The following is a 21902-nucleotide window of genomic DNA, read 5'->3' as shown; positions in this document are numbered from 1 at the left end:
CAAGATCCAAGAAAAAAAATTGTAAATTTTCTTGTCTTTCTTAGAAAATATTATTTAATAATAAATATTAGGATTATAAATATTTTTTCTTTGCAATTTTGTTTAATTTATTACATCAAATATTTGGAAATGTCATAATCATTGTGTATTCATTAGTCTTAGTTCATGGGGATTTTCATATATCAATTTAACATGCAAGACGATATCTGAATTCTCTTTTTGAGTGATTGAAGAAATTTGTATCTGATTTGAAATTCTTTTCCGATGGATACATGGTGGAAGTTCATTCCCAATTAGGAAAAAGGTGGTGAGTATTAAGTATGTAACTAAAAAATAAGATAAATAGAGCCTGTTCAATGACACAATTAAAGTTAAATTTGTTGGGATGATTTCCAGCCAGTTGAGCAACATCCCTTGGTATGAATTGTAGTTCATCTGTTCATCAAGCCATTTGGTGAGGGAAAGAGCTGCATCGAAACAATAATGGTTTCGGACGTGAAATGCACCTGATTTATGCCATTTTCAGCCTGCAAATTTTCTTGATTGCCTTAATGATTCACCAATATATGATGGTGCATACCTGCATCAGAAGAATGGATTAGAACCGCGTAGCTTGTACACAAAATAATTTAGCTGGTTTCAGTGACTTCACAAAAAGCATTCTTTCAACTTTCCAGCAAACAAAAAGGAAGCCTAGGACCAAATTACAGACAGGAAATCCTAAACCTAAAGCTTACCTAGTTATTCGTCGATGCTTATTGCTGAAGTATAGCCAAGAATTGGTTTATTGAATACCTTAAGTATGTGAATTAGTTGCATTCATAGGTGGAGGGATTATTGATCTTTCAGGTGGATTGTTCATCCTTGTAGCCTGCAGGATGGATAACTTTTAGAATAAGAAGGATTCTTAGAACACCAAAACCAAAGCAAAATTCACAGAACTCGTTAGTTGAAAAAATAAGAGGCACGATGCTAAACAAATATATGCTTGTTAACAAAAACTACCACAACGTCATTTTCCCAGGAGCATGTTCCCAGAGCCCCAGATCAAACTCTCGGCTTGAGCAACTAGCCCTGAACTCAACTATACATAATTCATTGCCTGAACTGATTTCTAGTCAGACCATAGACATTATGCTACTAATGACTTTTTAAAATCAAATCAAACTTTAGCATGGAACTGATTTCTTATTTTATATGTCCTCTCTCTCTCTCTCTCTCTCTAATTAGAATCCAGAAGCATTGACAAATCAGAGGGTGCAAGCAGCGATATAAAACTAAAGAGCTTGTCAGATGATGACAATCTATTTCATCAACTTTTGGTTATAATCTCCAGAATATCCATTAATGACTGGGGCAAGGTCAGAATGATGTTGTCCAGATTCTATTGTAATCATACAAACCATATGCAACTGAAACATTAAATGATAGCTCTACCCAACATACCTTGATCAGTGTACAGTTTTTTCACCAGTAGTCTCCACAAGAACATACTCCATCTTTAAAGTGGTGGAACCTATTTGCATCTCTAACCACAATGACTCTTTCCTTAATCTTGGATATAAATTTAGTTGCCGAATGGCAGTCTAAACAAACCCGGAGATTTTTAATGATTCTAATTTCACTTCCAGGTTCAGTGGCGATAAGGCCAAACACAATGGCCAACTTCTCACTGTGAACCTTCACCATTTGTTCTTTCTCTTCCTCCTCCACATCATGGAAAGCTGCGATGGTCTCTGTCTGAAATCCAGCCTCCTTCATCTTTCCATTCAGCTGCTCTAGCATTGCATAAATTGCTTTTGCTTGGGGATGGAGCTGGTCGCCAGACGTGAAGACATGAGGAGTATTACCAATCTCAATTAGAGTGCACCCAGGAGTCTTTGCAAGCTTTCTCTTCTTAACTACTTGCCTTGTGGATGCAGCCTGTGGGTAGTTTCTCTCAGCTGAATAAATATTTGACAGTAACACATAGTATCCTACATTTTCCGGATCCAATTCAAATAGCTTTGCAGAAGCCACACGGGCTAGGTTTGTGTCTTTATGAATCATGCAGGCACCAAGCAATGCACCCCACACAACAGGGCCTGGCTCAACTGGCAAACCCTTTATAAATTCTAAGGCTTTCTCTAATTGTCCAGCTCGACCAAGGATGTCAACCATGCAGGCATAATGCTCAGCTAATGGCTCAAAACCATGATCATGGACCATGGATTTGAATATTTCATCTCCTTCTCTCACTAACCCAGCATGACTACAAGCATACAAGACAGAAAGAAATGTAACCCTAGCTGGCCGAATGCCAGAATGCAACATCTCAGAAAAGAGCTTTAGTGCTTCTTTGCCATGTCCATGGAGGCCATATCCAGAAATCATGGCGTTCCAAGTCACCTCATTCTTCTTTGGCATCAAGTCAAATAACTGTCGTGCCTCTATAATGCTTCCACATTTTGCATACATGTCAATTAGAGCAGTTGACACAAATACATTAGTCTCAACATTATTGCTCTTCACTAACCCATGCACCCATTTCCCCATATTTAGAGCTCCAAGTTGAGCACATGCAGAAAGAGTACTTGTAATAGTCACAGCGTTCAGAATGACTTTCGATCTCTGCATTTCCTGGAAAAGAGAAATCGCATTCTCTTTTAAACCATTTTGGGTATAACCAGCTATCATGGCATTCCATAAAGCTGAACTTTTCTCTGAAGACTCGTCAAAAAGCTGCCTTGCAGCTTCAGTCTCATTTAGTCTACTATAAGCAGTAAGCAAAGCACTTGATACAGAAGAATGTGAAACAATTCCAGCTTTTACACAAAACCCATGAATACAACCGGTGAGGTGTAAATAGCCAAAAGGATAAAACACAGGTATCAACCCCACAATCGTGCTTGAATTAACTTTCTCCCCTGAAGCCAGCAATTTTTTAAACAGCATAACTGAAGCTTCAGTCTCACCATTACAAGTATACCCAGATATCATTGCATTACAAGATATCAAATCAGGCCGATCAATCTCCCTAAACAACAGCTTTGCACTCTCAATCTCACCACATCTCGAATACAATGAAACCAACCCAGTAAGCACATAACCATGATCATGAAACCCCAATTTCAAACCCAAACACTGAATCTCCATCCCCAGTCTCAACTCTTGCAACTCTGCGACAGCCGGAAGCACAACAGCCAAACTAGTCGAATCCAACCTTATACCGCCATTTCTAAACACATCCACAAAAACCCAAATAGAATCCTCAAAACAAGCGTTCTTCACCAACCCAGAAATCATAGAATTATACAAAACTGTATCCTTGTCAGTTATTTTATCAAACACCTTACGCGCTGACTTGACACGCGAAAACTTAAAATACAAATCAACTAAAGCAGTACCCACAAACAAATTAGACGTATGCCCATCAACAATCGTTTGGCCGTGCAACAAAACACCTACACAATGATCAATAAAATTAGACGCCGCAGACAAGGCATACGAATAAGTGAAGTTATCAGGCCTAAGATTAGTGGTTTTTCTCAAGTGGGTGAACAACAAAATGGAAGCTTGAGGGTTTTTATTGCCGGAGAAGCCACGAATGAGGACATTGAAGAGGAAAAGGTCGGGTTTTGGGAAGGAATTGAAGAGGGATTTTGCGTAAAGCGGGGCGTTGAAGTCACAGAGTTTGTGGGCGAGTTTTGTGATGGTTGAGAGGTCGTTTTGAAGGCCATGGAGTATGATTTGAGCGTGCGTTTGAGTAAGTTGAGAAAGGGTTTTAGCCGACTTGAGAAGACTCAGAAACAAGTTTCTGGTCCCTGGCAGCGTTGAGCTAAAAGACATAAGTTAGTTTTTTCTCCTTTGAAGTTTAACTGTCTGTTCAATATTCATACAAAAAAGGCGGGAAATAGAATCAAAAGAGCAGCCCCGTATTACCGATTACCAGTAACATTACACGCGTGATATTTTGATTATTTCATTGCCCTTTGTAAATGCTAAAATCTACTGTTACGGAAAGAAAGTCTAATCCTATGAGATAAAAGTCATTGACAATTTGTTGTACCTGCACACAAAGTAAATAAGTTTAAAGCTTATGTAAACACAGGTGTCGTGTCTGCCGTAGACATCCTGAAGCTTAAGTCACTCAAGTCAGTAAGGCTTAATGAAGCAATTTAGTGAGGGCTAAGGAAATGAAGAGTTATCGGAGGTTAAGTCGAAAACTAGGATCACGACGTAGGTGTAGAACACGTAAGAATAGGAGTTTGGGTGTAAATATGTGGTAATGAGATTGAATGCCTAAACAGAAGAGTGGTCCTGTTTATATAATAATTATAGGATCTACGCATCTAGGACTTTAAATCCACAATGGAAGAAGTTTAGTGAATAGGAAAAATCCTGGTTCGCTTGCTTCATTAGTACTCAGAGTCCTAATTCACCTAAGATATGAAATCTTAGGCGAATCAGGATAGAACTCAAATAGGAAGAGTCTTGATTACCTTAGTATAGAAGGCCTGGCCTTAGGTGGGCTACCAATGATGCCTATTTTGGAGAGAGGTCGGATTTGGGCTGCACGTTTTGGCCCATACCATGAATATTGATGTTGGTCTAACCAGAATTGGGCCGTGACCTTGAGCCTATATAGTAGAAAATATCTACTTGGGTCTTATCAGGCCCAAGGTGATTTTTGGGTCATACACCCGTTATTTACAAAAACATAAATGATTATATATTTTTCATGTATTGATATGATCAATTTTTTATTTGAGACAATGGTCGTAGAATCATTATTGTTACAATTGATTGATAACCGCATCGTAAAAAGATTATTTTATTCTAGAATCGCTTATCTCTTGACTTGAATCCTGAAGAAATTTTGATTATTTCAATACGCCTTATTTACAAATAAATAAATAACTATTTATACACAACAGTTCTCTAGTCAAGACCGTCTTAATATAATTATACCATAACTATATATTTACTGTTGAATTATTATATATAAAATATTATTTCGATCCAACAATATTAGAGTAACATTTGACATTTAATATTAATTACCAATAACCATCCTCCAAATATATTAAATGAAAGAACACAATATAGATTACTGTAACAATATGATGATGAAGTATTATAATGTAAATGAAGAGATACAACAGAATCTATTCAATAAGCTTTTTCTTCCTCTCACTGAAACTTTGCTTCTTTCTACATTGAAATTTTAACCCTTTTTTGATTTCTTTGCATTTTCTGTTCATATGCCTGGTACAAAAATTACACCTAAGAAAGATTGGAGCCGGTTGCTCGCGCGTAGAAAAGAAAAAATTAATTAATTAAAAAATCCAACAAAGTAAAAAAAAATTTACATTTACTGAGACCCAAGCAAGCAGCATTCTCTCTCTCTTGAAGTAAATTTGTTAGCATCATAGCAGCTGGTTAGGGCCATGGAAGTTTTATTTTTTATGGCCATGAATGGCTGCTCTCATCGTCATCCCTTCTCCAAAGCTTGTTTCTTTTGTATAAGATGAGTCCTAAGGCTGTACTCCTCTACCTGTTCGACGACGACGGTGAAAGCGATCAAATACAATCCAAGAAGTGTGCATGATAAAGAAGAAAGTAAACTATTGAGCTTGAAAAAACAGGTCCTGGTTTAATTTGCAGAAAGATACAGACAGAGAAAGAAACAAAAAGAGGTTTGATAAGGACTTCTGCTTAAATGCCATGTGAGAACAATTGAATTGCTAGATGACAAAGGACTAATGGGCACATGAGCAGGGAATAATGAAGCAATTGACAGACTGCATTGATTGAACCCACCCAACCATTTGAACATCTATCAAAGTTAAAGAACGCCAACTCTCCACCATTTGATGAGGGTAAAGTTTCAGCTATGTAAGTATATGCAGTTAAGAGTAGCCCCACTGGGTCGCTACACAAACAGACAGACTGCCTGACAAGTATTGCTCGAAACAATCGATAAACTAATTGGGGCTCGGATTTTTGCACTTAAAAGGGTCTTTTGGAACAATCCCAGCCCGGACAGACCTGACCAGCTAGCTGACGATGAGTGACAAGGATGCTCAAGCATGTCAGGTCATTGCATAGCTAAATGTGAAACGGTCTATTCAATCCCACATGAATATTAAATGAGCCTTTTCATAAAGGGAAAGAAAAGTATGATTGTCAGGCAATCAAAAAAACATTCAATCGGTCAGTTAAAGGAGAAATTCAACCTTGGATACACATCTATAAACTATTGTAAAGCTTCAGCATCAAATTGGTGGGCATGGATGATAAAGACCAAAAATGCATCTTGCTGCCATTCTAAGATTTCTTGCAAAGTCCAACTGTAACATCATCTTTTTTATTTCTACTAATATTTTCTCATTGAAAGGGACATGGTAACACACACAAATATAATGCAATAATTGCTACACAGCACCTTAGAAGTTAGTGCAAATGCAACTTTAAAAAGTTAACTCAAGATAGCATGACTTTAATTGTGATTTTAACAACTTTGGCATGCATTAATAAGCGCAGAGTATTGCATAGCTTCCTACTTAAATCTGCTCATCAATTGAAGATCTTAATGAATAATGGCATTAAATTATACTAAAGTATTTCTGAGCAAGCATAAACTTTTTGCAATGATTAAGCAATTCTCACCTGCATTGCTTCTGTTGAAGCTAAAAGAGCTTCACATTCATCCAGCATTGCTTTTCCTTGTGCTGCTACAACAGCAAGTTCAGAAACCAAACTGTTCACCCCCTCCAACTGCAAATGACAGAAGGTCAAAAAAGGAGACAAGCATTGCCAATTATATACTAGAACCACAGAACGTTATCAGTGAGATGAACCAATGGTTATATCAGAATTTGTAGGTCCTATAAGGGATCAAATGCAAATGTGGTGGAAATATTGAATCATAGAAAAAAATATGCTCTCATCAAAGCAGAAAGATGGTGAACAGAAAAAAATGAAAATAATTCTTCAAAACAGGCAAACATTGCGTATTTAACATTCAAACAATTGTCCTAAACCAAATGTAATGGATGCCACAATACACAGTACAGTATCCTCACAATATGATTGGATAAAATCAATAATATCTCACCCTAGCAAGTAAAGAACATATGGAGGATCCCATTGACTGCATCACATCAACAGCTGAGCAAACAGCACCCTTTAAAGATTCAATGTCTGCCTGTAAAAGAACAAATCCAAAAATGATGCCAAGATTTCTCTTTTTGGATATTAATTCAATGACTTATAAAAATCTAAAATACCCTTGCTCCGCCGGTTATTGGAACTCGGCAAGTGCTCGCCTCCAAATCTTCCACAACGCCAGATAAAGAGCTAATATGATCTCTTTCAATTGAAGCCCAATCGTCAAGGTAAGCCATCTGAATCATCATTGTAAATGCAAACACTTAGATGGTACCATCAATTAAGAACTGATACGGTGACAATACTTATTATTTCCAAATCTATGCAAGCCTGTTATTAGTCAAAGGCTGAATAATGGGACATCTTATTATTTACAACTGACTTAAGGTTTGAAGAACTGTTTCTCAATGATTTGTTATTTTAACATAAAAAAGAATCGCTCATGAATTCAAGAATAACTCTGGCAATGAGATTTTACAGGGCCACCAAAATGTTCTATCCACTAAATGTGTAAATAAGGAGGTCTCCAGGTCTAAGAATATTGTTTCCATTAACATATTTTCAAGATATAAATTTGTTTTTAGCACATCACTATAACTATCCTGTAGAGAATTCAAAACCATAACCTATTTTTCAGATCAAATCGACAAAAATCATCAAAAATAGATCAATGCAATTTTTTAAGAGAGACTGATAAAAAAAATGACATCAAAATGAGAGACAAGACATACTTGATCGTTCAAAACTGCATTTAACTTAAGTTCCAGATTCAGCTGCTGGAGATTAATTCTTTTACTGATTACTGAATCCCACAGATTTAAAGTAGTGTCCCAAACGTTGTATAAAGTTTCCTGCACCATCAAATCAGTTTGTATGTTAAAAGTTTTGATGCTATAAAAGGAATACTATCTAAGAATCAATGCTAAGCATTGATCATATATAAAATCAATGATTATGACAACCTCTGGTTACCCAAGTTTATCTTCAGCATGAAGACAGTAACCCATAAATGACAAAACCATCAACAGGAGTAATTCATTCATATATAACTAAAGTTAACACCAAGGAAATCTCTTTATTGAGAATGTCCTTTTATAGCATTAGATATTTAAATGATGCAGTTAAAGGAACAAATATCTGAGAGAGAAACGAGAGATAGTTTCACAGAGATAAGGATCGTACCTCAGCCATTATTTTTTGAATATAAAGTACAGCCTCTGCTCGGGCATTTGTGAATCGCCACTGCAAATATCTATTGTAAAGCAGCCGCAAATGATGAGCATCATCTATGTAGCTTGCACTCTTTTTCCCTTTTTTAAAATCCGCAATAAAGCTGAGCACAGAAGTTGAACTGCTGGATTGACTAGCAGTAGTCGATGACCTTATCCGAGATGGACTGATGCCTCTTGGAGGTGGAGTTGATGGTCTTGGCCGAGATGGACTGACACCTCTAGAGGATTGTAACATTGAGGTCCTACTTGGTGAGGCAGGCCGTGATCTAACTGCAGCAGCTGCTGACGTTGATCTCTCAGATAAACTTACAGAGGTAAGCTTGTAAGATCCAGATACTCGCAGTGAACTGTCATCGACTGACTTTGCCACAGTCCCTAATCTACTAACTTCATCAAACGTCAACAATCTAGAAGCAGTGTCACTAGAAGATTTCTGTGAAGGTCTACTCAAACCATCAAGAGAATTTCTCCTCAATGAAGGTATCCCAATTCCCTGACCTGATGTACATGAGTTTCTAAAAATCTTATCCACAAGATCCACACTTTTAGCCAAAGGATTGGCAGATACCTTCCCACCAATTCTACTAGGCCACCGATGTTGATCTATCAATCTAGTTTGTAAACCATCAACTGGTTTAGAATTCTCAGATTGATCAGGCGCATTCTTCCCTTTAAGAGGACTCCTCTTTCTCTCAGGCGTGGGCTTCCTAGACAGAGGACCATGCATTTCACCCTGCTTATGAGCAACATTCGAAGGCGGTCTCAAAGTACGATCCAAGGCAACATTTGTAACTGGTTTTTCCTTCTTACTTACAGGAATAGAAATCGTATCCGACTGAAATGATACATTAAGACTCCTCATTGTAGAGGGCCACAAACTTTCAGGCAGTCTACCACCTCCACCTCCACCTCCACCACTCAACTTTCTAGATGACAATTGTGTACTATCTACAGATGACTCATTAACAGGTGTTGAAGGACTAGGCGGTGAGGGCGGTGTTGAAGGGCGTTTTCGCTCAGCCGATACGGCTCTCTTAGAGCCCGATGGAGTATGTGAAGAGAAACTTCTTGTAAGATTAGGAGATGGACAACGCCTAGTACTAGAAGGCATTGTTTGAGAAGGCGATTTATACCTTGAACTAACCTCTCGAATCCTCGGCCGACGACTCGACACTGAATTGAGAGCATTGTTCTTTTCAGCTGGAACCAAAGGCGGTCTAGGAGTCTCAGTTGGCGACTGCTTGTGCAACGATCCACAAACATCCATCAATCAATCACAAAACACTCTCAAAACCAAACCACATTGAGGAAAAAACCCAAATCCTTTCAGCAAAAACCCCCTAATGATTCGTTTTTGCCAGATAAATCCCACAAAGAAGATCCTTTTCTCTGCAAAGAAATCAAAAACAGTAAGATACTTACAGAAGGGCATCAGAAAAAGCAAAGAATAATAAACAACCACAAAAACCCATAAAGCAAACAAAAAAAGAAAGAAAAGAAAAAGAATACATCTTTACAAGAACCCAGATCTGGAAGGAGCTGAATTTGAGAAGGGTGTTGTTGAATCATAAACAAAACGGTTAGATCATGAAACTGGAGTTGGAAGAAGGCAGATTTTTTCAGAGAATGGAGATAAAACATGAACAAAAGCAACCACATTTGGGACAAACAATGGGGTCACAGAAATTTGCGGAGTGAAGCACAACGTGCATTAACGGTTGAGGTATTTGTTATGGATTTCAAGCTAAAATTTCAGAGTCCCACAACCACCAAAAATTTTGCATTTTTGCAGAGGGTCCCCTAGTATAAAGGGAAGACTAGGAAATCAAAATTGAACAACTGTTGTTGTTCATGTTGGGGAAGTTGAGGGCTGTAGTGTAGGATAAGACGTGAGTTGTGTGCGTAGGATAAGAAAATGCAGAGACTTTTTTTTTTTATTTAATTTGGTATGTATTTCTCTTTTGTCCCTGTCACGAGAGTGCCGTGGTCGTCTTTGCTGTCAACAATGGAGATTAAAAAAAAAAAAAGTAAGAAAAAAATATTCTCATCTCTTTAAGTCTTCTTAATTTAGGTTAGCTAAGAAGAACGTATTAGAATGATACGAAATATGTGTTTTATTTAAATCGTTTTTTACCTTTGAATTTAACCATTTTAAAAAAAATTGTTAAAGAAAATATTATATAGATACCGTGATATATTTGTTCAAATTATCGAAGATTTTGTTGTAATTGAACAGATTTTATATAAAAACATAATTATAATGTCATAACATATAGACATTCATTTTTAAACTAAAACAATCCCTAAAAAAAATACTTTATCACAAAATTGGGAAAATCTTAGTATATATACATTTCAAATTGAAACAAACCCTAATTCCGATCAATGCGGAAAAATATGACTTTTTCTCCTACAATACAGAAAATCTTACGTGAAAACACAAATAAAATATTATGACATGTATTATATTCATTTTTCGACTACAACAAACAGTGATTCCGAAAAAAAAGAATAAAAATGACTTTTTCTCACATAATTAGAAAAATCTTATCATAACATTTACATAGTCAAGTCTTGTGTTCAGGGGGGAAAGATAATTACTGAGTTTACCAAAAATAAAACCAACCATTAATAAAAATAATAATTTAATATATACATGAAAAAATATTATTGAATGAAAGCATGAACGGCATACCCCACTCCCGTTTTTTCATGAAAGGGAATTAAATGAAGGTGATGATGAAAAACTTAAACATCAATCATGCCTGATTCTATTGCATATTAAATCTCATTAATATGTGTTTAATGAGTCAAATGATTGTGATTAATATAATCTAAAAGCAATGAAAAATCTCCAAATAACGTGATTTGTTTTTATGCAAATTATTTAAAAGTAATTTAATTATTTATTTATATAGTTTTTTGGGTGTACTTGTTACTATCTGAATCCCTTGGGTGTGTTTGTTATTTTTTTTCAAATCTTGAGGAGGAAACTGTTAGAAACCGAAATAAATAAACTGAAAAAATTTTACATTAATATAAGTGAAAAAAGTACAAAAAAAATTAATTAAAAATTACTAGATTTTTTATTTTTTGTGTTTTGACCACTGGGATTTTTTTTTTTTTGTTTTGGATGATACCCAGATGAGATATGATCTAAGTTTGGATTTAACTGGAGATTAAATGGGTTTTATTAAGAATTAATTAAAAAAACAAATGGAAATATTCAGATTTTTTGCAGGTTTTGTCTCTGAAATTGCAAACATTTTACGTGATAAAAACTGTTCATGTAATCCCTCTCAGAAATTGCCCAGAAAAATACTGCAAAGCGAGACAGTTCATTGAATCTGGTGCTTCCTTCTTTTTTAATTTTTATGCCAGAAATAGCAATAAAATATATATTTTTTTTAATATTTCACTACTATCAAGGAAAGTGAAAATAAAATCAATAATTAAAACCTTTAAAATTTAAGAAATAATATAACTGTGAGAAAATATTTTTAAGTGGAAAATCTGACCTTAATTCCGTCGAGAGCTGGCGGAACTACGAACTGGGTGAGTGGAGACGGAGGAGACTTGGCCGGAGAGCGACGAGGGAGCGGAGGAGGGTGATCGGAGACTCGGACAGGGAGATTCCGGCGGGAGAGGTAACCGATTGGGTTTGATGTTGATTTGCTTTGAGAGGGATTAATCGATTTAGAAGAAGGTTATTCAGTTGAGAGAGGAGTCAAAGAAAGACGTTGTTTCGCGCCACCAACTTTAATAAGGCTGCGTTTGACTGTTTATTTTGGGAAAAGTGATTTGTTATAAGTGCCTTTATTAATTTATATATTGGGATTTTTAATTTAAGTGATTAATATTGTGTTTGAAAATATTTTTAATGTTATAATAAAAAAAAAGGTTTTATAATATATCAAGACGTACTCAAAAATTTATAATATATATTAAAAATTAATTACATATATTCTAAATTTTAACGTGTAGATCAAATTTAAAACTAAAAAAAATATAAAATAAATTCATATGAGAAAAAGAAATAAAAAAATCAATAATTGAGGATAAAATGCATGAATGAATAGTAACATTTAAGATTCCTGAAGCACATTTGTTCTTAATTATCTGAAGGTCGTGTGGATTGGTTGTTGTGGCCTGTGGGATAATTTCTTCCGATAATTAGTTGAGGTATATGTAAAACTAGTCCAAACACCTTAGTTAACAAAAAAAAAAAAAAAAAATGTTGAATGAATAATGACATTTCATGATTTAGAAGTTTTGGACTTAATATAGATTAGTCTTTAAGAAGATTTTTTGATTAATTATTTGCATCATTTTTGCTTGGGCTTTAAGTTTGATAAAATAAATTAAATGGGGGTCTTTTTTTTTCTTTATTAATGATTAAAAATATAATAAATTTAAATATACATATAAACAATGAAAAAAAAAAAAAAAAAAAAAGGAACCAATTAAATGTGTTATTGTTCATATACCTTTTCGATTACTAAAACTGTTGTCTCCACAAAAATGAAAAACATAAAAATTTAAAGTTTCCATCTAAATAATTAAAAGCATAACTACCTTTAGATCTCCATCCCATGCTGCTAAAATTCGTGGACCGTTGTCATTTTGGAGGCCAAAATCTTGGAATTAAATTATTGGTAAAAAAAAAAAAAAAATTATTTTTGGTTAACAAAGAGAAATTTCATTAATTAGGAGGATATAGTTTCTGTAAAATTTCGTTAACTTCAAATACAAAATCGATCTTTTGAATTTTATTCTTTGAGGTTTCATAAATAAAATAAATTCTCTACCTTTATTTAATAGATATTAACATAATTGTCTTCAATATTTATTTTAATGTCTAAAGTTTAAAGGCTTTTTAATGATAAGAAAATTCTTATTATTTCCAAAAAGCATAATATAAAATGGTCTAGTTTTCCTGCTTTTCAAAGATTGTAGGTGTTCGACAAAGGCTTTAATTTCAAAGTCTAGTTTACAAAGCAAGTGCTGGGGATTTGTAATATATATGGTCCAGTTTTCCCACTTCCCAAAAATTGTAAGGTTCGAGGGGACTCTAATTTTAAAGTCAGGCTTGCAAAGTAAGTGTCGGGACATATGGATTCTCAAAAAAGAAAAAGAAAAATAGGTTTTAACTAAAAAATAATAAGAAAAAGAAATACTTGGAATTGGAAATAATATTGTGAAAGCAAGCATCATTGTAAAATTAAGGAAAATTATTGTTTAAGCAAAATGAAATTGAAGGCATACAAAGTTGACCCAAAAGAACAGAACAAAACATAGCACAATTATTTGTCCATATCAATAGAAGGGTATTCATAATTTTCTTTTCTTTGTATGGAAGCAATTTTCTTGTTTCTATCTTCTTTTGCCAACTCTTAATTAATCTATAAATTTCACGGACATAATATCTACAAAAAAGAGTGAAAAAAATATTATAATAATTTTTTTTAACATGATCATTCTTTGTAAGTTATAAAAAATAATTAATTTCTTGAACTTATTGGTTAGGTGGGTCAACATTCTGATGTGGCGGAGACCGAGGTTGTGTTACCTTGAACCGTGGACGGAAGCTAACGTTTAAGGAAATAAGGTTGCATTTTTACTGAAGTTTTTTTTTTTATTTTGGGTGGTAAACGTTTAATCTTAATAGAATTTTTGTTTTAAAACTTTAAATATAATCGTTTGATTAGTTATAAAATAACATCAAAATTAATATTGATTGAAAATGGTAATTTTCTAAGAAAAAAGAATACCAAGAAAAAGTAATTACAAGAAAAAAGCTAAAATATTCATTTTGGTAATTAAATGCTAATCTTCATGATGGAATTAAAACAAAAGATAAGACAAGAAACCTACTATAAAATTATTAGAACGTTTAAGGTTGGATCTTATAATAATATCATATATTTTCGTGTAATACAAGTCAATTTTATTTTATTTTTGTCTTTGTTTTAAATAGAGTTTATAACTAAGGTTAAGGAACTTTAAAGAATTAATTATGAATTCATTATTTTTAAGAATTTCATTTGATTTTTTCAACCATTCCATGTCTATCACTTCAATTCCTAACTTTTGACTTCAATTAATTTTATTATTTCTTCTTAAATTACAAAAAAAAAAAAAAAAAAAAAATTTAGACATATAATTTTGTGTAAAGACTAAAATACCCTTTTATTTAAATATCATAAATACAATAAATTGGCAATTTAATTTATATGTTGCCCTTTTATTCAATTTGTTGAATATTTATTCTTTAATTTGTGTTATCTTTAGCCATCACGTTTGTTTTATGATCCTTTTTTGTGCATTTCAGAAGTTAGGATTTTTTTTTTTTTTTTTAATTTGTGTGGTTTCGAAACAAATAACCTCTAAATAATAATACTTGTTTAGATTATTATTTAATCATATGATTGGATATTGAAATTAATATTATTTTCATATTTTTATTTGATCCCTTCTAAATTAATCAAACATATTTAAATAAATTGACCTTATTATAATTTATATGCACGTTTTGAGTTGTCAAAATGTTGCCCAAGTTGAATGTTTTAGTGTTGGATATTGAAGCCACCACTATGTGTACATTCCAAGTTTTAATATTTTATATTTAAGAATTTTAATAAAATTTCATTATTTTCTCTATCATATCCCATCTATAAACATAATAATATTTTCCATCTTAAAATGAATAAATTTATTATAAAGTTTTCAAATGTAATGAATTATAAAACCCATTTGATATTTAGTCTTACCAAACTTTATTTAAAAAAAAAAAAAAATTATATCTCTTACTTTGAAAAACAATAAATTGTATTTAAATCACAAATCAAATATAGTCAAACATCACATTTTATTTAATTATTTCTCCTCTTAAACTAAACATTAGTCCCATAAATTTTAAGAATTGACTAAAAGACTTAGTGATAGTTATGTTTTGATAGTTTCAAAGGTATATTTCATTATAGCAAGCAACATGTTTGATTATGTTTCATTTCGATATTAATTAGAGGTTGATAAGATAAAAGATTTATTTTCATGTAATTAATATAATGTTGACATTACATAAAGAACATTAGCTGGGATCATAACTTTGTACATGTAGAATTGCTGATTTCCTATCCCCTTACGACATCGATAGGTATTAGACGTCCTAACTATTTTAAAAAACTATTAAGTATCCTATATTAGAAGAGTTTTTATACTTTAACAAGGGTTTTTGGTAATATACGAGAAGATTTTGATAATTTCATAGGTTTTTAATAATTCAAAAGAGATAATTAATAGTTTTCGAAGATGTTGTTTGGGCACTTGAGACTTATCAATCTCTTGGGAGTGGATAAAATTAACCCGTTTATGAAATTAGGTGGGAGCTGTAATTTATTAATTAAAACCTTGGGGGGTCTCTAAAATTTACCATGAATTACAGGTAAAATTACCAAAATGTCCTTAAGAATTGACCCTTTGCTTTTATGAATCGATGGCTTTGTACACTTTTATGCAGTTTCACGGCTTTAGGCCGAAAGCTAGCAGGCCCATTTCCAGCTATTGAAGCTCACTTTTGGACCCACAAAAAGTGATTAGAAGCCCTTGAGCCAGTGATTAAAAGAGTAGTTAAAAGCTATTAATTAATCTAATCTAATCTAATCTAATCTAGGTTAAAACAAAAGCATGTGCTAACCCTATTGTACTTTGAATTTTAGATGTTACTTTTTGGACCACAACTATCGTACTAGGTAATGTATTATTTATATCATGATATTTGATAATATCACATTACTTATAAAGCTCTTTGTTATCACTTTGTATGTGAAATTCGGTTAATCACTACACGTCATGTCATTACCATTATACGTGTAATAAGTTAAGAATAATGCTATGTGCATTAACAAAAAACCATACAACTCAAGTACTAACTGACGTGATAGATTTTTCTTATTGTCATGTCAGTTCCCCCAAAAACAAACAAAAAAAATTTTCAAAATTTCAACTGTTAGTACTTGGATTAGTACAAATTGGTTACTGCACATAGTATTACTCATAAGTTAATCACGAGATGTCATTTTAGCATCGTGATACGTTGTCAATAATTATTTTACAATTTTTTCATTTTAAATACGATTATTAAATGAAGTAAAAAAAAAACATATTTACAATATTCTAAACATGGAAATTATTGTTTGGATTATAATTGCATAAATCTTTAAGATATAGCCAATTTTTAACTGAAAAATCTGTAAGTTTTAAATCGTATTTTAAATTAGTAAAAGAGGAGTCCAATTATGGGTCAGATTTTGAATTGTTAATTGAAGGTGGGTGAATTATTGAAATAGTAATAAAATTGGATTCAACCACCCCTGAGTGGTTGGAGAAGATGATAATGACTCTCGGATGTATTACTCAAGAGATCTTGAATATAATTTTTCTCGATTACTGACAAGAGTGACCACTACCAGGTTTACCTAGTTGTTAATTTTAAAGTTCTGAGGGATTAGTCGAAGTGCACGCAAATTGACATGCACACCTCATTCATAAAATAATAATAATACTAAAATTGGATAAAGTTTTTTATTTTTCCCAAATTAATTATTCTATGAGACAACCTCTAGAAATGAAGTGTTGCCATATAATCTTTATTCTTTAAAAATATGAAAATTACATCTATTTTACTTATATTATAATGTTGGTAGACTAATAGTACAAAATATGAGATTAATAATATGGAACTCAAAAAAACATTTCTATTAATAGCTATAATTTTGGATCTATTGTGCCAAAAATACACACTAATGTCAGAACCACTAATCAGAGTTCAACTAGCACTTGGAAATAAGGTAGTATTAGTTGTCAAAAACTCAAATCGTCTTCAAGAGATATTTTATATCAATCTTATCTTATTTTAAGATAAGGATTAAAGAGTGATCCCTACGTGTTAAGATAGCTTGCAAAAGCATTCATTACATTGACTTCCAAGGTATAAACTGACACATCTCTTCGTGAAAAAAGGGCTGGTTGGACATATGAGAGCTAGACAAACATTTGAGCTTTAATATTTTTTCTCTGTAAACAAAGCATTTCTTCATTCTTTGTATGCCTTATAGGCAATATCAGAAAAATAGCTAGAGAATAATAAAATAACAGTAGATGTAGGATTTGCTTTAAGCATTCGAACCACTATAAAAATATCTCTTGTCAATCTATTATTTATGTTTCTGCAAACATATATAATCTTTGCACCATAAACACTTCTTATGAATCATTCACGTCTAATTTCTAAGAGCTCCTTAGCACTTTGCACGTGCGAGTCATTGGTGTCAAAATCAAGCATCAACAGTTTGACGCTAGAAAGAGGGCATGATTCACATCAACTCTCCATGTTTTTCTAGTAAGCCTCAAAATCTTCACGTTATCAGATGTGAAAATCTGAAGTCTGTTCTAGATCAGAGCTATGAGATCGCGTGCTCAGGTCGCAGATCGCAAGTATCAAAACTCTCAGATCGCGTGGTCATATTGCAGATCGCACGCATCAGAGCTCTTAGATAGAGTGGCCAGACCGCAGATCGCACGTACCAGAGCTCCGAGATTGCTTGGTTAGATCACATATCGCACACATCAGAGCTCTCAGATTGCGTGGTCAGATCGTAGATTGCACGCATTAGAGCCTTCAGATCGCAGATTGCAAGCATCAGAACTCTCAGATCGTGTGGCCAGATCGCAGATCGTACGCATTAGAGTTCTCAGATAGCGTGGCCAAATCATACGCTCAAATCACTCAGATTGTGTGGTCAGATCGCAGATCGCATGCTTAGATCATTCAGATCGGACATTCAAGATCATTGAGATCATGCATTCAAATCATTCAGATCGTGCTTTCGAGCACTTAGATCGCTGATCTCGAGTTCTCAGATTAAGCTTTGCGCTTTCTAATCGAACTTCTTGTGTTCTCAAATCAAGCTTCGCGCTTTCTGATCAAACTTTTTCTGTTCTCAGATCAAGCTTCGTGCTTTCTGATCGAATTTCATCTATTATTAGATCAAGCTTTATGCTTTCTGATCGAACTCCTCGTGCTCACAGATCGCAAAGAGCTTTTAAGCTCTCAATTCGCAAAGAGCTCTTGAGTTCTCAGATCAAAGCTTTTTATGCTCTTTGATCGAGCTCATAAGCTTGCTCATTTGCTTGAGACCGCACACTGTTGATTGTTCAGATCGCACGCCTCAAGCTCTCAGGTCGAGCCCCTATCAGATCGTGATTAGCTCTTAGCTCTCAAATCGCGATTAGCTCAGAGATTGCAAATAGCCTCAGGTCGTTTTCTCAGCTCTCAGATCACGATCAATTCTTAGTTCTCAGGTCGCAAATAGCCTCAGGTCATTTTCTCAGCTTTCAGATCATGATCAGTTCATAGTTCTCAGGTCGCAACCAGTTGCCAGTGTCAGAAAAAAACGTGTAGAAAACTCAAAACAACCCAAAAACATATTGAAATAGTGGATTTTAGCCTCGAACATGGCCCTAACTAGATTCCCCTATTTCCACGATGTAGAGCTTGGAACGAGCTTTCTGTGGATATCATACGAGCTGCAAAATTCCTCCCGGATCAAAAGTTATGGCTATTTTTAATTGACTTGTCCGTTTAAGGCCTCTAAGCCGTGTATTTGGGCTTTTGACGTTAGCTCTCTCCAGGAATTCATCTACTAGACATTTTATGTTAGTTCTCAGATCGTGCTTAGCTTCGGATCGCTCCAAGCTCTTAGATCGAAATCTTAGCTCTCAGCACTTGATTATGCCAGGCATAGTTCGATCTCTTTAGTTCGAGACTATAGCCTATAGTGCAACAGTTATTCAGATCTAAGACATGAGTTTTTGAAGTGCGATTATGCACTCCAAAAACTGGGGGGGGGGGGGGGGGGGGGGGGGGGGGGGGGGGGGGTTCTGTTGTGCCAAAAATACATACTAATGTCAGCACCATTAATCAGAATTCAACCAACACTTGGAGATAAGGTGACATTAGCTGTCAACAACCCAAACCGCCTCCAAGAGATATTTTATATCAATCCTATCATATTTTAAGATAAGGATTAAGGAGTGGTCCCCACGTGTCAAGACAGCTTGCAAAATCACTCATTATATTGACTTTAAAGGTACAAATGAACACCTTTCTTTGTGAAAAAGGGGCTGGTTGGGCATATGAGAGCTAGACAAACATTTGAGCTTTATTATTTTTTCTCTGTAAACAAAACATTTCTCCATTCTTTGTACGCCTTACAGGCAATATCAGAAAAATAGCGAGAGAATAATAAAATAATAGTGGATGTAAGATTCGCTTTAAGCATTCGAACCACTATAAAAATCTCTCTTGTCAATCTATTATTTATGTTTCTACAAACATATATAATATTTGCATCATAAATACTTCTCATAAATTATTCACGTATAATTTCTAAGAGTTATTTAACACTTTGCACGTGCGAGTCGTTAGTGTCAAAATCAAGCATCAACAAGATCTAATAATAAATATTTAATCCTAACAATTAACATTAGTGCTAGATCAAGGGTTTGATTTCCTTGAGAGGAAGTGTTGGGTCAAATGATTTTCATTATAAATCTTATATTCAACGTTACCAATCTTTGTTATCTATACGGAGATCATACATCCTATATAAAATTATATATTTATATAATAAAATGAGATAATCTTTCTCTTTCTCTCGTGATTTTTCTTCAAGTAGAAGAATAAGAACAAAAATCCTATTTGTAAACTCCATAAATTCCTATTAAGTGGACCCAAATTGGTGCATTGAATTTCATACAAGATGGTTCCAAAATTTCAAGTTTAGTCATCCTCAAAGGTGGAGGCAAGAAATGGTTCCTAGAGTTTCCTCCAAATTGTTGCCACATGACATGATTTAGACATATCATATGTTGCGTAGTTTTCACCTTAATTTTATGGTCTTTTTGTCCCCTCTCTTTAGGCCCTACTTGGGTTTTTAGTTTTTTTTGCTTTAGTATTGCTTTTATAATCAGGATTATGATTATATGATTACATTTTTTTATTATCAAGTTACTTTCGTAAGTTCGAAAAAAGTTACGAAAGAAATTCAATCAGTTTCATCTTTTTATGAACATAATTATAGGTAAAATAAATTAACTATCTCTAAATGACCGAGTGGTTTGATAGAGATTATTGGGTGTATTATTGAAGAGGTGAGTTTGAGCTACTAGAGCTTTTACCCGATTGGTAGTTCCAAGGTCTTGGGGGATTAATTGAATTGCACATAAGCTGACCCGGACACCCTTGGTCATAAAAAAGAAAAAATTTATATGTCAAAATCTGTTCACACTAAAATGAACGAGATGATAAGGTTACTTTGGTAAATTCAATAAAATTCATCATTTGACGATTAGCAAATGGGGTCCAAAAGGGTTTTTCACCATTGATGGATTAAAATGCAATAAATGAAAAAGGAATTTTGATGTAGGAACAGCCTTTCTCAAATTTATAATGAGGTTTGTTAGAAAATAGAAACAATTAATTTAAAGATTGTTTGGAAGACAACTACTATGTAGACCCAACTTTTAGTTTGCAAGGGCCATGTGGTTGGTAAAGAGTCATTTTATTCCAAAAGTGCTTCTTGACTTCTTGTCAAATTAGTTGCCATCATTTCACCTAGCTCATTTTACATAGTCAAAAGAATCAAGATCCAAAGTCTTTAAATTACATTATGGAAATTAAGTATGTAGAAATTAGGTGCATTTGGGATGCTTTTGGTTGTGGTGTTGTTAGAAATTGTTTTCAAACAGTAAAACAAAAAGCACTTTTTTTGTTGTTTTTTCTAGTGTTTGGTTAACTCAATATATATATAAACTCAAGCACTCCATAGAACTTAACCAAAGAAAAAAAAAAAAGGGTTTTAAATAATTATAAAATTCGAATATGTCATTTAGTGACAGGATTATACCAAAAGTTAATTTCAATCAAATTTCTCATATTATAAGTCTGAATTAAGAAAAAAAACAGAAAAAGACGTTTGTAGAAAAGAATGAAAGTTTAAATTATATAAACACATATATATTGCAATTTTGCATTGCCTTAAAAAGTGCTTTTGGCAGAAGTGCTACTAATGTGAGGAGACACAAAATATTGTCAAACACACCTTGCTTAAACATGTTTGTTTGTTTTTTTTCCTTGTAACTTTGACCAATAAAATGAAGTGTGCTTGAAGATTAAAAGAATAAAGTAAATACAACTAGCAAGCAGTCTTCATTTGATAATAAATTCTTTGAAGACCAAATGATGGGCACTCATGTGCTAGAATATGAAACACAATCATGGTAATCAAGCCATGCATATGCCATTCCTTTTCCATTTTTCTAATGTGGGCATTTTTTTTGGCCGAGACATAGAGCCTGTTTGGTCGAGCTTATCAAAATTAGCTTATAAGCAGTTAGTGTTTATATAAGATAATTTGAGTTTATAAACATTTAAAATTTAAGTAATTACGTGTTTGA

The 21902-nt window shown here is 33.6% G+C and overlaps 2 protein-coding genes across 2 annotated transcripts; both read right to left on the bottom strand.

The window, feature by feature from the left end:
• Nucleotides 1–265: 265 nt before the first annotated feature.
• Nucleotides 266–3846, bottom strand: LOC116129589 (pentatricopeptide repeat-containing protein At4g30700). Its single transcript, XM_031415305.1, has 3 exons — nucleotides 1447–3846; nucleotides 738–871; nucleotides 266–580 (listed from the first exon to the last, which is right to left on the bottom strand). The coding sequence occupies exon 1, from the start codon at nucleotides 3826–3828 to the stop codon at nucleotides 1468–1470; it is 2361 nt and encodes a 786-aa protein (XP_031271165.1). The 5' UTR covers nucleotides 3829–3846; the 3' UTR covers nucleotides 266–580; nucleotides 738–871; nucleotides 1447–1467.
• Nucleotides 3847–5116: 1270 nt separating this feature from the next.
• On the bottom strand, nucleotides 5117–10136 carry LOC116129636 (AUGMIN subunit 8). Its single transcript, XM_031415365.1, is given in 8 exon segments — nucleotides 5117–5482; nucleotides 5484–5536; nucleotides 6652–6759; nucleotides 7100–7189; nucleotides 7272–7388; nucleotides 7884–8003; nucleotides 8335–9773; nucleotides 9894–10136. Coding segments are annotated over 7 exon segments (1842 nt in total). The 5' UTR covers nucleotides 9652–9773; nucleotides 9894–10136; the 3' UTR covers nucleotides 5117–5445.
• Between the last annotated feature and the right edge of the window lie 11766 nt (nucleotides 10137–21902).

This window comes from Pistacia vera, unplaced genomic scaffold, assembly GCF_008641045.1.
Source record: "Pistacia vera cultivar Batoury unplaced genomic scaffold, PisVer_v2 Contig212, whole genome shotgun sequence".
Taxonomy (NCBI): Eukaryota; Viridiplantae; Streptophyta; class Magnoliopsida; order Sapindales; family Anacardiaceae; genus Pistacia; species Pistacia vera.
This window is presented reverse-complemented; position numbering and strand designations above follow the sequence as displayed.